Consider the following 16106-nt stretch of genomic DNA (forward strand, 5'->3'; position numbering starts at 1 on the left):
AATTTTGTTGCTGGGGAAAGTTTGCCTCATGCACAGAAATGATGCGTAACCTTCTTTTACAGGTATACCAGCGCTAGAATGTATGGCGCCAAACATTCTGGTGCTGGTAGTAGATGCCGGCGCCCCAACAATGGGGAATCTTTGAACTTGGCTTCGGCACCAAAAGACTCAATGGGCGCTGCAAACTTGGACCCATAGTATGGAAAGGCCAAATAGAAGAATGAAATACCAGTGCAGGATGTCAAAGAAAAATATTAATGCATTTTCTTGCTCACTAAGATTAACTCACTTTGCCTCAGGTCAGACTTAAGAATCGGGCCCAAGTTTCAGCTCGAGTTGCTCCTATTTTTTTGGAACAACTAGTTTAGTATGGAGTATTTTAGAAATCGCAATTCTCGGCATTTAATTTGCTCCAGTTCTAGTTAGTTAGAATAGTTTCGTTTTAGTACAGTTTTTTTTCCAAAAGGGGTCGTTACCAGCCAATTACGCCGGTTTTGCAAGTTTAGGCAGCGAAAAATTACTCCAAACTAACTTAGAAGGGAGTAAGTGTCAATTTATGTACCCTCAGAAAAATCTTGCCTACACTTTATAAATTAGGCGCAGGTAGCGAGAGATAGGGGCGGTGGGGAGAGAGACAAGTTAGAGGGAGGTTAGGGGATTTTGTAAAGTATTAAGCACTTCACTTTTACCAATGAAGAGCCACCATCAATAATAAATGATAAATAAATCAATCCAAAAAAAATAAAAAAATAAAAAAAATAATTACAAAAAATCAATCAATAAATAAAAAATCAAAAGTTTCTACTCACCTACTGCAGCACCGGGAGCCCTCCAACAGTCTGCTGAAGAGCTGGTCGGACGGGCCCCGCCGCCGATGAGGTGCTGCTGGGGCGGGACCCGCCATCGATGAGATGCTGCTAGGGCGGGCCCCGCCGCTGCCGAGATGCTCAGGCGGGCCCCGTCACCGAGGAGGTAAGCGCAGGCAGGCCACTCGGCCCGGGGTAGGGGCGACGTCCCTTTGGCCAGGAATAGGGTCGTCGCCCGGAGACAGAACGCGCTGGGAGGGCCAGGAGCTACTGCGCATGCGTGCAGCTGCCGGCACTCTTTTTGGTGCAGGGCTGTAGCTTCGCCCCCAGCAGCTTCTGAGCTGCAAACGGGCCGACAGATATCGGAGAATCGCGAGATAAGTATTTGGCGCTTTTTCAATTCTAGAAATTAGGCGGGTCTCTCCGAGCTGCACCGTTCTACTCGTGATCCGAAACTTGGGCCCCAAGAACCTAATCGCTGCACAGACTCTAATCTAAACAGATGCACTGCCTCTGTCTGCAGGAGTAGAGACCTGGAAGTGGGGATTAACATCCCAGAACATCTTAACTCCGGTGAAATCCAACAACTGCTTCTTTCCATGAAGCTGAACAACATAGAAAATAAATCCCCTGTAATATTAAGAAGCTCTATGGAATATTTCAAACTATAAGCAGTTAACAGAGCACTAATATAGTTTAAAGCTGTACTTACTTGCTGTTTTTATTACCTAATTTTCTCCCCCCGCTCCCCCTTTTTCTACCATTGGTGCTGACTCAGGCTGGATTATGGGTTCCACTGGGGCCAGTTGCCGTCTAGTATGTCAGCCAAGTGGCCACCTTCATTTGTGGACCTAGACAGTGAATGGTAGCAAGCCATTCTACCACAAGGGGAGATCAGCACAACCAAGCCAGATGCCACCCTCACTCAACATCCACACACTGATACTTTTCAGGACGAGTCACTGAATGCCAGGTGTTCCATTTCACAAAAGTCTCCCGTGGCCATGGGGTAGAAACTCTAGCTAGGGATGCCGTTCTTAATCATTGTCTAATGACACCTGCTGGAAAGTGAATGCGTGTGGATATTAGATGAAGACAGTATTGGGCTTGGCTGTGATGGCCTCCGCAGTTTTGCAAGCTGCTGATACTCACTGCCCAGGCTCACACATTAAGAATAGCAACTTGGGTGATGGACCTAAAGGTGGTGGGCAGCCAGTAGCTGAGGAACCCATATTCCAGCAATAGTCAGCGCCTGTGGAAAAGGAGGTGTAAAAGGAACACATTGGAGAAACAAAACTGACCTTGAATTTCCTTACCACAAACAACAAGAATTAGCTGGTAAGCTAACACTCTGGATATCAAAACATGGAGCACTTGTGACTGGACTGTTACGTGCATGTGTTTATTGCTCCATATCCATCTACACTCCTTGAACATCCAAAAATAGCCCTCTCGATGTTTTAAATTGAGGGTTGTATCATCAATGATAAACTGCATCTTTATGCTTCAAAGTATTAAAAAAAAGTAAGGATTTTTATTTATCTGATGGAGCTGTCATGTGTTAATTATAATCAGAACCTTTACTGTAACGGGGCTGATGCAGGCAGGTTCATTGACATTCATGCTACGCACTTAAATACTCATTGAAATTCATTCACGACCAAGCAGTTTTAAAACACAAAATTGATAGTCTTTTTATAGTAACTCTGCACAAATTGTGTTTGTTACAGTGAATGATAGAGTCATGATTCTACACTCAGACAGGTAATCAACCGGAAAGTAATGCAAGTATCACTGATCTTAGGATCACAAACATCTGCAACCACAACACGGGAAGAAAATAACTTCTAATCCTTCAACAGATCCATCAGCTTCTATGTACCCCACCTAATTCACACACATTTAGTGTGACTCTGTCAATACGAGTATATTCAGGCAGTCAAAATTTAGATTTTGCCACAACAGCTGTTAACTCTGTGATCACAAGAGCCTTCAGACAGACTTGAATGCAAACTACTGGAATAAGCAGATGCATCCCACCATAGAAATACATAGAAGTCACAACATGGAAACAAGGCATTCGGCCTAACCAGTGTTGCCATTTACCTTCACACACAAGCAAAAAGTTCTGATCACGTTTACCCACCTCGTTTACATATCCCTTCATCCACCTATCCAAATTAATCTTGAATATTGGCAATGCTTCTGTCTCAACCACTTCTTCTTCTTAGGCAGTCCCTCGGAGTCAAGGATGACTTGCTTCCACACTAATGAGTTCTCAGGTGACTGATGAGTTCAATGCGGGACCTACAGTCTCTGTCACAGGTGGGGCAGACAGTGGTTGGAGGGACATGTGGGTGGGGTGCTTGGGTTGGTCGTGCACTCCATCTGCTGTTTGCACTTGGCTTCTGCATGCTCCCAGCGAAGAGACTCGAGGTGTTTGGTGCCTTCCCGGATGCTTCTCCTCCATTTTGAGCAGTCTTGGGCCAGGAACTTCCAGGTGTTGGTGGGGATGTTGCGCTTTTTCGAAGGAGGGTGGCCTTGAAACGTTTCCTCTGCCCACCTGGGGCTCGCTTGGCGTGGTAGAGTTCTGAGTAGAGCGCTTGTTTTGGGAGTCTAGTATCGGGCATGCGGACGATGTGGCCCGTCCATTGGAGTTGATCGAGCATGGTCTGTGCTTCGATGCTGGGGATGTTGGCCTGAGCGAGAACACCGACGTTGGTGCGCCTATCCTGCCAATGGATTTGCAGGATCTTGCGGAGGCACTTCTCCAGTGCTTTAAGGTGCCTGCTGTATATAGTCCATGTCTCTGAAGCATATAGGAGGGCGGGTATCACTACTGCTATGTAGGCCATGAGCTTGGTGCCAGGTTTGAGGTCCTGGTCTTCAAACACCCTCTTCCTCGGGCGACCGAAGGCTGCACTGGCACACTGAAGGTGGTGTTGGACTTAGTCATCGACATCTGCCCTTGTTGACAGTAGGCACCCGAGGTATGGAAAATGATCCACATTGTCCAAGGCCTTGTCATGGATCTTGATAATTGGGGGGGGGGGGACACAGTACTTTGTGGCAGGGGCAGGTTGGTAGAGAATCTTTGTCTTACGGATGTTTAGTGCAAGGCCCATACTCTCATACGCTTCGGTGAAGGTATTGATGATGGTTTGGAGTTCAACCTCAAAATGTGCACAAACGCAAGCATTGTCTGCATACTGTGATTCAATGACAGAGGATGGGGCGACCTTGGATCTGGACTGGAGACGACAGACGTTGAACAGTTTCCCGTTTGTTCTGTAGATTAGCTCCACTCCAGCGGGGAGCTTATTGAGGGCGAGATGGAGCATTGCAGCAAGGAAGATTGAAAAGACTGGAAGTGAATCCCACAGTCTCATACCTCTCCGTGTGAAGATGACTCTCCTGTCCCGTTCTAAATCTCTTGAATTTAATCTTGTATCTGTGGCCCCTCATTCTTAATCCGACAACTACTGGAATGTCTGCCATGTCTGTTAACTCCATAAAGAATTCAATGAGGTTTTAAAACATCCTTGAATGAATACAAAACCCAGTCCCGATGATGCCAAGGGTGTAATAGATCCTACAAATCCTCTGGGAGGACAGGCGCACCAACATCAGCATCCTCATTCAGGCTAACATCCCCAGCATTGAAGCACTGACCACACTCGATCAGCTCCGCTGGGCAGACCACACAGTTTGCATGTCAGACATGAGACTCCCAAAGCAAGTGCTCTACTCGGAGCTCCTTCACGGCAAACGAGCCAAAGGTGGGCAGCAGAAACGCTACAAGGACACCCTCAAAGCCTCCCTGATAAAGTGCGACATCCCCACTGACACCTGGGAGTCCCTGGCCCAAGACCGCCCTAAGTGGAGGAACACCTCGAGTCTCAATGCCGAGAGCATGCAGAAATCAAACACAGGCAGCGGAAAGAGCGTGCGGCAAACCAGTCCCACCCACCCCTTCCCTCAACGATTATCTGTTCCACCTGTGACAGAGTCTGTGGCTCTTGTATTGGATTGTTCGGCCACCAAAGAACTCACTTCAGGAGTGGAAGCAAGTCTTCCTCGATTGCGAGGGTCTGCCTATGATGATGAATGGCTCTTGATATTCCAGCTGCAGTTTTAGGAACAGCGAGATAATGATACAACTGAACAAAGCAGAGATCCCCTCTTCTCCCACACCACCGTAGAAGTATTGTTGGAGAGACCCACAACACTGGTGGGGGATGAACTAAGTTTTGTTTACTCTTATTTTATTTGCTTTCAGCCGTTTACAATGTGAAACATGAGCCACGATGTTATTTGTCAATTGATCTCCCATCTGGCACGGTATTAAGTGGGCTTCACTGCAATCAGACTCCATTATTGCAACAATTGACGCAAATGTAAATAGGAATAAAGCCATTAGGGTCAGCATGCAATGTTTGAAAATGTTAAACTACTTATTGATTAATTAGCATCCCAACTAGCAGCCCCACAGAAACTGCAATACAATTACATTCAAACCATCTTTACTAATTATTTCAAAACATGTTGCTTGCAGTTTTTTTTAAAACTGTATGTGCAGAGCAATATCTGTCCCTAGAGTGTTATTTGGAGAACTGTTCCTAACCATCCGAAAGACATCACTTTCAAGGTCAGACAGAGTGTTATTAGCCCTGAGACAAATAAGTGAGTATGATACCATCTGTCACAGTATGTTCAAAAAAATCAATCTTACTCTTATTTCAGGCAATACCTCGGCGATGAAATTGCACAACAATAATCTCAGCAATAAAGCTGGTTTCAGCACAATCAGCAGCACTCATGCTGAGTTTCCTCCATGTAAATTATCACCTAGAGGAACTTCAGCCCCTAGATGTGTTGGGTTTAATCGAGTCTGTGAGGAGCCTGCATTAGTGCTGCCTGTCTCGACCTTTACTAGGAATTGGCTAATGGGATACAACACAGTTTAGTTGTATTGCTGATGTACAATAAACTCCGATTCTTAAAGATAGGCCAATTAATTTTTTCCAAGCAAGGGTGAAAATTCTAATAGAGTGCTGAAATGAGAGGGAAAACTGAGAGAATTGCACATCTGAAAGGGATAACCCAGGATAATGTTCAAGGTTCTGAAAGGTCTACATCCGAAATGTTTTTGCTGCTGACAGACCAGCTGTGTATTTTGGGTATTTTTATTTATTCCAGATTGCTAATATTGATGTATTTTTCTTTTGAACTTGCTGCTGGTTATCTGGTCATTCATTCAAACAAATTTCAGAGTGGATGAATGCTGGGATTTGTCCCCGACACTCGGAATTGCTCATTTGTATGCGGTGTCACCACGAGTTAGAAAAGCTAGTTGGTGAGTCAGCCACCTGCTTTTTCATTGTAAAGCCCCAATAATCCATTACTGCAATTTTTTTCCCACCTTATCCACCGCTCCCCCCCACCCGACACACAAAAGGAGGCCTGGAGAGAGGATCTAAACCAGAGTGGGGAATTGGAGCACTGAAACAAACAGAGGGAAGAACTTGAAAAAGTGGTGCAGAGGGAGGAACCCAAGAAATAAAAGCCAAGTGTTCAATTATTGATTCACATTTTTACATTTAACGATATAGTAGATTGGGGGACCACTTTACTTAAAAAAGTAAGAAATAATAAGAGGCAAAGGTAAAAACCCAACTATCAGCTATAACTATGTAAATAATTATACAGAAACTGAAGAAATACTTACATTTATATAGCACCTTTGACGACCTCAGGACATCCCAAAGCGCTTTACAGCCAATGAAGTACTTTTGAAGTGTAATGTAGGAAATGCGGCAGCCAATTTGCTCACAGCAAGCTCCCACAAACAGTAATGTCATAATAACCAGATAATCTGTTTTAAGTCAACCACTGACACTAGGGGTCAACCTCATGGCTCTTCTCCGAAGTCACCAATTGGCTAAATATATAAACTAAGCAATGGATGTAGCTAATAGAAATCAAATTAAATCCATCTGTTCATCATAATTTAGTATTAAAGGTGAATTCTAGCACAAGAAATAGATAAATAAATAACTGCTGTACAATAAATAAATATACATATATAAAGTAGCACAGGCAGTGTGTCAGGCCTACATAATGTGGGAGTTTGTGGACAGTGAGACTGTTCCAGATGACCACACCTGTGAGAAATATCTAAGCCTCGAGTCACTGGCTCAGAGTCGTTGAGCTGGAGTGTGTGATAAAGACATTCCGACACGTAAGGGAGGGTTAGGAATATCTGGATAGTTTACTTCAGAACACAGTAACGCCACCTTGAGAGATACAGGTACGGAGTGATGCGTGACTGACAGTCAGCAGGGTAGGGGGAACCTAGTGATGGCAGAGAAGAATGAACTGCTGAACCTGGTCCTTTCCAACTGTTATGACGTACTCGCTACCAATGCCTCTGCGAGTTCCCTTCCTTCACCATCCCACAGGGCCAAACTTCATCTGAGGCTCACACCTTCCCAAGCCCTAAACTCACATCTTTCTCTAGTATCTCTTTGATCTCCCATCTTGACTTCTCCAAGCTCATCTTGTTCACGCGACCCACTTCCTGCTCCCTTGACCCTATTCCCACTGCTGACCACCCAACTTCCTTTTTTGGCTCCCATATTAGCCGGCACTGTTAATGGTTCTCTCTCCTCAGGTACTATTCCCCTCTCCTTCAAATCTGCTGTCATCAACCTTCTCCTCAAAAAGCCAACCCTTGACCACACTGTGCTTGCTAGCTATCGCCCCATCTCCAACCTCCCTTTCCTGTCCAAAGTACTTGAACGTGTTGTCGCCTCCCAAATCCGTGACCATCTTTCCCTGAATTCAATGTTTGAATCCCTTCAATCTGGTTTTTGCCTCTGCCACAGTACCGAAACGGCTCTCAAAGTCACAAATCACATCCTTTGCGACTGTGACAAAGGTAAACTATCCCTTCTCATCCTCCTGGACCGGTCTGCAGCCTTTGACACAGTTGACCACTCCATCCTCCTCCGACGCCTCGCCACAATCATCCAGCTCGGTGGGACTGCACTCGGCTGGTTCCATTCATATCTATCTAATCGTAGCCAGAAAATCTCCTGCAATGGCTTCGCTTCCCACTCCCGCATTGTTACTTCTGGTGTCCCCCAAGGATCTGTCCTTGGCCCCCTCTTATTTCTCATCTACATGCTGCCCCTTGGAGATATCGTCCAAAAACACGGAGACAGTTTCCACATGTATGCAGTTGACACCCAGCTCCAACTCTCCACCATTTCTCTCGACCCATCCTTGGTCTCTAAACTGTCAGACTGCTTGCCCGACATCCAGTACTGGATGAGCAGAAATTTTCTCCAATTAAAAATTGGGAAGATTGAAGCCATTGTCTTTGGTCCCCGCCACAAACTGCATTCCCTAACCACTGACCCATCCCTCGCCATAGCAGCTATCTGAGGATGAACCAGACTGCTCGCAACTTAGGTGTCATATCTGACCCTGAAATGAATTTCCGGCCACATAAGAACTTAAGAAATAGGAGCAGGAGTAGGCCATTTGGCCCTCGAGCCTGCTCCGCCATTTAATAAGATCATGGCTGATCTGATCATGGACTCAGCTCCAATTCCCTGCCTGCTCCCCATAACCCTTTATTCCCTTATCGCTCAAAAATCTGTCTATTTCCATCTTAAATATATTCAATGATCCACAGCTCTCTGGGGCAGAGAATTCCACAGATTTACAACCCTCAGAGAAGATGTTCCTCCTCGTCTCAGTTTTAAATGGACGGCCCCTTATTCTGAGACTTTTCCCCTATGAGTGGAAATATCCCCCCTGCATCCACTTTGTCGTGCCCCCTCATTATCTTATAAGTTTCAATAAGATCACCTATCATTCTTCTGAACTCCAATGAGTATAGGCCCAATCTACTCAACCTATCTTCATAAGTCAACCCCCTCATCTCCAGAATCAACCTAGTGAACCTTCTCTGAACAGCCTCCAATGCAAGTATATCCTTCCTTAAATACGGAGACCAAAACTGTACGCAGTACTCTACGTGAGGCCTCACCAATACTCTGTATGGTTGTAGCAGGACTTCTCTGCTTTTATACACCATCCCCCTTGCAATAAAGGCCAACATTCCATTTGCCTTCCTGATTACTTACTGTACCTGCATACTAATGCTTTGAGTTTCATGCACAAGGACCCCCAGATCCCTCTGTACTGCAGCACTTTGCAATTTTTCTCCATTTAAATTATAATTTGCTGTTCTATTTTTTTCTGCCAAAGTGTCAATATCCCTTTGCAGATTTCTTGTGTCCTCCTCACAATTTGCTCTCCCACCCATCTTTGTATCATCAGCAATTACATTACACTCGGTCCTTTCATCCAAGTCATTAATATAGATTGTAAATAGTTGAGACCCCAGCACCGATCCCTGTGGCACCCCACTAGTTACTGTTTGCTAACCGGAAAATGACCAATTCATCCCGATTCTCTGTTTTCTGTTAGTTAGCCAATCTTCTATCCATGCTAATATATTACCACCAACCCAGTGAACTTTTATCTTGTGCAGTAATCTTTTAAGTGGCACCTTTTCAAATGCCTTCTGGAAATCCAAATACACGTCCACTGGTTCCCCCTTATCCATCCTGTTGGTTACATCCTAAAAGAACTCCAGCAAATTTGTCAAACATGATTTCCCTATCACAAAACCATGTTGACTCTGCTTGATTGATTTATGCTTTTCCAAATGTCCTGCTACTGTTTCCTTAATAATGGACTCCAGCATTTTCCCAATGACAGATATGAGGCTAACTAGTCTATAGTTTCCTGCTTTTTGTCTGCCTCCGTTTTTAAATAAGCGCGTTACAATTGCGGTTTTCCAATCCGCTGGGACCTCCCCAGAATCCAGGGAATTTTGTAGATTACAACCAATGCATCCACTATCTCTGCAGCCATTTCTTTTAAGACCCTAGGATGCAAGCCATCAGGTCCAGGGGACTTGTCCGCCTTTAGTCCCATTATTTTACCGAATACTACTTTAGTGATAGTAATTGTATTAAGTTCCTCCCTCCCTATAGCCCCTTGATTATCCACTATTGGGATGTTTTTAGTGTCTTCTACCGTGAAGACCGATACAAAATATTTGTTCAAAGTCTCTGCCATTTCCCTGTTCCTCATTATTAATTCCCAAGTCTCTGCCTCTAAGGGACCAACATTTACTTTAGCCACTCTTTTCCTTTTTATGTACCTGCAGAAACTCTTATTATCTGTTTTTATATTTTGTGTGAGTTTGCTTTCATAATCTATCTTCCCTCTCTGTTATTTGTTTTGTTGTTCTTTGCTGGCTTTTAAAAGTTTCCCAATCCTCTGGCCTCCCAATAGTTTTGGCCACTTTGTATGCCCTTGTTTTCAATTTGATACCATCCCTTATTTCCTTAGTTAGCCACAGATGGTTATCCCTTCTCTTACAATCTTTCCTTCTCATTGGAATATATTTTTGTTGAGAGTTATGAAATATCTCCTTAAATGTCTGCCATTGCTCATCAACCATCCCACACTTTAATCTATTTTCCTAGTCCACTTTAGCCAACTCTGCCTTCATACCTTTGTAGTCTCCTTGATTAAGCTTAGTTTGAGATCTAACTTTCTCACGCTCCAACTGAATTTGAAATTCAACCATGTTATGGTTACTCATTCCTAGAAGATCCTTTACTAGTAGATCGTTTATTAATCCTGTCTCATTACACAGTACCAGATCTAAGATAGCCGCGGCATAACTAAAACTGCCTTTTTCCACCTCCGTAAAATTGCCTGCCTCCGCTCCTGCCTCAGCTCTTCTGCTGCTGAAACCCTCATCCATGCCGTTGTTAACTCTAGACTTGGCTACTCCAACTCACTCCTGGCTAGCACCCACATTCTACACTACATAAACTTGAAATCATCCAAAACTCGTCAGCCTGTGTCCTAATTCGTACCAAGTCATGATCACCCATCACCCCTGTGCTTGCTGACCTACATTGACTCCCGATTAAACAATGCCTCGATTTCAAAATTCTTATCCTTGTTTACAAATCCCTCTATGGCCTTGCACCTCCCTGTCTCTGTAATCTATTTCAGCCTCTCAACCCCACAAGATGTCTGCACTCCTCAAATTCTTCCCTCTTGAGCATCCCTCATTAAACTGCTCAACCATCGGTAGTCATGCCTTCAGCTGTTTGGGCCCTAAGCTTTGGAAGTCCCTCCCTAAACCTCTCTGCCTCTCTTTCTTTCTTTAAGACGCTCCTTAAAACCTACCTTTTGGTCATCTGCCGTAATTTCTTCTTATGTGGCTCGGTGTCAAATTTATCTGTTTGTCTGTAACACTGTTGCGAAGCGCCTTGGGACGTTTTACTACGTTAAAGGCGCTATATAAATACAAGTTGTTGTTGTCATCCCCTCTATTTTCTTTTGCGGGTTGCACGGCCCATTCAAGCTTCCATCCATGCATGGTTTTTTGCATTGGGAAGCCGGCTCACCCGCTGCACAGGACCTCGAGACAGCTGCGCAGCTTAAAGGCAACTTTACCTATGGGAATAACGATGAAGCCTGCGAGGAGTGTGGTCAGAATCCTAACCAAAGCACCTTGGAGCAGAAGGAAAGGAGGAGCAGAATGGAAAGGTTGTAGTCTTTGGGGATTTGCTACAGTCGCAATTGAGACCGGGACGACGTGTTGCCCACCCGATGCCAGGATAAAGGTTATTTCGAAGTAGCTGGAAAGAAACTTAGAAGGGGAGGTGAAAGAACCAACTGTCATGGTCCATGTCAGAACCAACAGCATTGGAAAGAACAGGGAGGAGATCCTGCTAAGGGAATATCAGAAGCTCAGAGCTATATTAAAAGCAGGACCTCGAGGGTGGGAATCTTTGGATTACTACCTGAGCTACCTGCTAACTGGCATAGGGAGAAACAGATTAGGAAAGAGAATGCATGGCTGAAAGACTGATATGGGGACATTGGCACCAGTACTGAGACAGGAAGGAGCTGTACCGCAGAGACTGGCTGCACCTGAACTGACGTGGGACCAAGGTCATAGTGGACTGGATAAATAGGATTGTACAAACAACTTTAAACTAGTAAATTGGGGCAGGATGGGGTGGATATAATAGTAATCTAAAGATAAAAAGGAGGGATGAGAAGAGGTCAAAGTTCAAAAAGAGATAAAGATAACCGATACTCAGAAATGGTTATAGAAAGTAATAATAAAGTAAGTTATTTTAAATGGAATCAAAATGTAAATGTTCATGCTGTTGTGAGTTGTTAGTGCTACTGATTTGCATTGATTCTGAAGTATGTGAAGTGGAACCAGAAGGAAGAACATGAGGGAAGCAGGTAATTACATTAAAGGTGGAATGAATTAATCTTCATGAATATCATTCCTGACTGAAAAGTGTTAAATTCATACAACATGAAAAAAAGTGTTTTTAATTCACATCACGAAGTTAGTTATAGAAACAGAAAACGCTGGAAATACTCAGCAGGTCAGGCAGCATCTGTGGAGAGTGAAACAGAGTTAATGCTTCAGGTCGTTGATCTTTCGGCAGAAGTTAGTTATGATCTGCAACTAAAGATCGGCTGACAGAACAATTTATTTGCCTGTGAGAGAAAAATATGATTATATGAAATGTCAGTGAACATTTGGAATACACAGCAGTTTGGTCAGAATCCTGCAACTTGTATTTATACAGCACCTTGGGACATTAAAAACACTATATAAATAGCAGGATCTGAAAGAGTAACAAAGTTTAATGTTTCAGGTGAGACTATATCAGAACTGGCACGATCAGCCCCTTTACAGGACGAACCAGGATAAATCCATTCCCCCGATTTCCTATCTGACTTGTCCTTGTTTGCCTATTAAAGGGGCACCTCCAGTCTGACTGGCAAATCTGATTAAATGTCCACCCTGAAACGATAAACCCTTCTTCCTCTTTCAGCGGCCAATTTAACTGCTGGGCACTTCCAGCATTTTCTGTTTTTTTAATTTCAATAATGAATGTTATTTAGGAAAAATTCTTTGTGTACCTTTCTCTTGAACCAGCTCCTGAAGACAAAAGTAAATCACCCGTGCTCCAAGGCTAAAACCAACCAAAGTGACTGGCCTCTTGCCCTGTGGAAAACATCAATAAAGAGGGAAAGTGAGAACGTCTGCTTATTGCCCTTTGAAGGTGCGCAGTCAGCCTCTGAGAAATACAATTGGCATCATCTTGCCACATTGCAGCCATCAAGTACATATAAACGAGCACAAGAACAAAGCAAGGAACATACAGCAGGCTGCACACCTGGGGTACACTCAAAATTAAACACTCACATTTTCTATTAATTTGACTCAACTGCCAGATGAAAGGAGAGCAATTGTCACTGGTAATGAATGTGAGAAAGTACATTTGTTCACTAATCATTGTGTGAAACTATACTCGACAAAAACACTTCATTCAATATATCAAAGAGCTTAGACTGCAGTACAGAATAGGATGACAGGTCTTTGATTAGAATACAGAGAATTCATACTGAGGAAGTAGAATATTGGGGGTGGGGTGGTGGGAGGGGGGTTACAGGTGAGATCTGGTTCAGATTGTTCTGAATGTCAAAGATCCAGAACAGTTCAACTCTTTTTTTTTGCCAAATAAGTAAATTAGGTAAAAGTGTTACAAGTATTTAGAAAGTAGCTAGATATTGGAAACGTTGGCAACTTGAAAAAGTTGATCCAGCTAAATTGTGATGAAGGGTTCAAATTGCAGGAAACACTAGTTAAAAATGAGGGAGTTAGGAATAAAGGAATTCAGGGGAAACTTTTGCTCCCAATGCGTGACAAAGTTGTAGAATATGGAACTAGGTAAGGACATCAAAGGTGTCAGTACTGCGGGACCTGGGGATACTTGTGCATGAAACACAAAAGGTTAGTATGGAGGTACAGCAAATGATCAGGAAGGCCAATGGTATCTTGGCCTTTATTGCAGAGGAGATGCAGTATAAAAGCAGGGAAGTCTTGCGACAGCTATATAAGGTATTGGTGAGGCCACACCTGGAATACTGCGTGCAGTTTTGGTTTCCATATTTACAATCGGATATACTTGCTTTGGAGGCAGTTCAGAGACGGTTCACTAGGTTGATTCCGGGGATGAGGGGGTTGACTTATGAGGAAAGGTTGAGTAGGTTGGGTCTCTACTCATTGGAATTCAGAAGAATGAGAGATGATCTTATCGAAACGTATAAGATTATGAGGCGCTTGACAAGATGGATGCAGAGAGGATGTTTCCACTGATGGGGGAGACTAGAACTCGAGGGCAAGATCTTAGAATAAGGGGACGCCCATTTAAAACAGAGATGAGGAGAAATTTCTTCTCTCAGAGGATTGTAAATCTGTGGAATTCGCTGCCTCAGAGAGCTGTGAAAGCTGGGACATTGAATAAATTTAAGATGGAAATAGACAGTTTTTTAAACGACAAGGGGTTAGAGAGTTATGGGGAGCGGGCAGGGAGTGGAGTTGAATCTATGATCAGGTCAGCCATGATCTTATTGAATGGCGAAGCAGGCTCGAGGGGCTGTATGGCCTACTCCTGCTCCTATTTCTTATGTTCTTATGTGATGGTGGGCCGCCTTCTTCAACCACCGCTGTCTGTGTGGTGAAGGAGCTCTCACAATGTTGTTAGGTAGAGGGTGCCAGAAGTTTGATTTATGCCGATGAAGAAATGGCAATACAGGTCCCAGTCAGGATACTGCGTGATGAGGGGAACCTGGAGAATATGGTGCGCCCAAGCTGCTGCCTCATGTCCTTCTAGGTGGTGGGTTTGGAATAACAATAACTTGTATTTATATTGCGCCTTTAACATAGTGAAACGTCCCAAAGCGCTTCACAGGAGTATTATGCAATAAAAATTTGATATCGAGCTGCATAAGTCAAAATTAGCGCAGCTTGGCCACAGAGGTAGGTTTTAAGGAGCATCTTGAAGGAGGAAAGAGAGGTAGAGTGGCGGAGAGGTTTAGGCAGGGAATTGCAGAGCTTGGGGCCTTGGCAATATGAGGCACAGCCATCAATGGTTGAGCGATTACAATCAGGGATGCTCTGGAGGGCAGATACTTCTCATGAAGCCTTAGCGAGTTGCTGCAGTGCATCCTGTAGATAGTACACACTGCAACCGTGGTGGTAGATGTTGAGGGATATCGTCAGAAGGTGGGTCGGTGGGATTAAGGAATATAGCAACAAGGTGGGTAGGTGAGATTAAAAGATACGGTAAAAAGGTGAGGTTGAGTAATATGGTGAGGCGGGTAGGTCGCAGGGATATGGTGAAAAATGGGTAAATGGGGTTGAGCAACATAGTGAAAAGGTAGGTAGGTGGTGTTGAGGAATATGGTGAGAAGGCCAAAGTGGGTTTGAGGGGTGTAGTAAGGTGGTGGGTAGTGGGGTTGAACTAAGATAAATGGGAGACACTGTTGAGCTAACTGGTCGATCTCTGCTGTTAAAAGTTTTTTTTTATTCCTGTTCGCACCAACTGAAGCTTCTGAAGTGGAAGCAGGCTGCCTTAGAGACACAGAAAAACGTCTCCAGGTACACAGGTGCAAGGAAATATGCAATATACTTTACTAGAAATGCAATATAGAAACATAGAAAATAGGTGCAGGTTTCGGCCATTTGGCACTTCGAGCCTGCACCACCATTCAATAAGATCATGGCTGATCATTCCCTCAGTACCCCTTTCCTTCTTTCTCTCCCTATACCTTGATCCCCTTAGCATTAAAGGCCTTATCTAACTCCCTCTTGAATGGATCCAATGAACTGGCATCAACAACTCTCTGAGTGAAGAAGTTTCTCCTCATCTCAGCCCTAAATGGCCTAACACTTATCCTAAGACGGTGTCCCCTGGTTCTGGACTTCCCCAACATCGGGAACATTCTACCTGTATCTAACCTGTCCCGCCCCATCAGAATCTTAGATGTTTCTATGAAATCCCCTCTCATCCTTCTAAACTCCAATGTATAAAGGCCCAGTTGATCCAGTCTCTCCTCATATGTCAGTCCCGCCATCCCGGGAATCAGTCTGGTGAACCTTCGCTGCACTCCCTCAATAGCAAGAACGTCCTTCTTCAGATTAGGAGACCAAAACTGAACACAATGGGCCCCAAGTTTCCACACGATAAAAAACGGGCGCTCCTCCAAGCTGGGCGCCCGTTTTTCGTGCCACAAAGTGCGCCTAAAAAAAACCTCCGTATGCTCCACCTCCCTGCAGGTCCTCTGGCCCTCGGCGCGGGAGCTGTAGGGGGCGGAGCT

At 44.3% G+C, this 16106-nt stretch overlaps 1 protein-coding gene across 3 annotated transcripts in view; it reads right to left on the bottom strand.

Annotated features, from left to right (window-relative positions):
• Positions 1 to 16106, bottom strand: part of tmco4 (transmembrane and coiled-coil domains 4) — a 109258-nt gene that overhangs the window by 36562 nt on the left and 56590 nt on the right. For all 3 annotated transcript variants that reach the window (XM_070860315.1, XM_070860316.1, XM_070860317.1), the window contains exon 11: positions 12864 to 12948. In XM_070860315.1, coding sequence (XP_070716416.1) covers positions 12864 to 12948 — 85 coding nt within the window. The remainder of the gene's footprint in view (positions 1 to 12863; positions 12949 to 16106) is intronic.

This window comes from Pristiophorus japonicus, chromosome 18 (assembly GCF_044704955.1).
Source record: "Pristiophorus japonicus isolate sPriJap1 chromosome 18, sPriJap1.hap1, whole genome shotgun sequence".
NCBI lineage: Eukaryota > Metazoa > Chordata > Chondrichthyes > Pristiophoridae > Pristiophorus > Pristiophorus japonicus.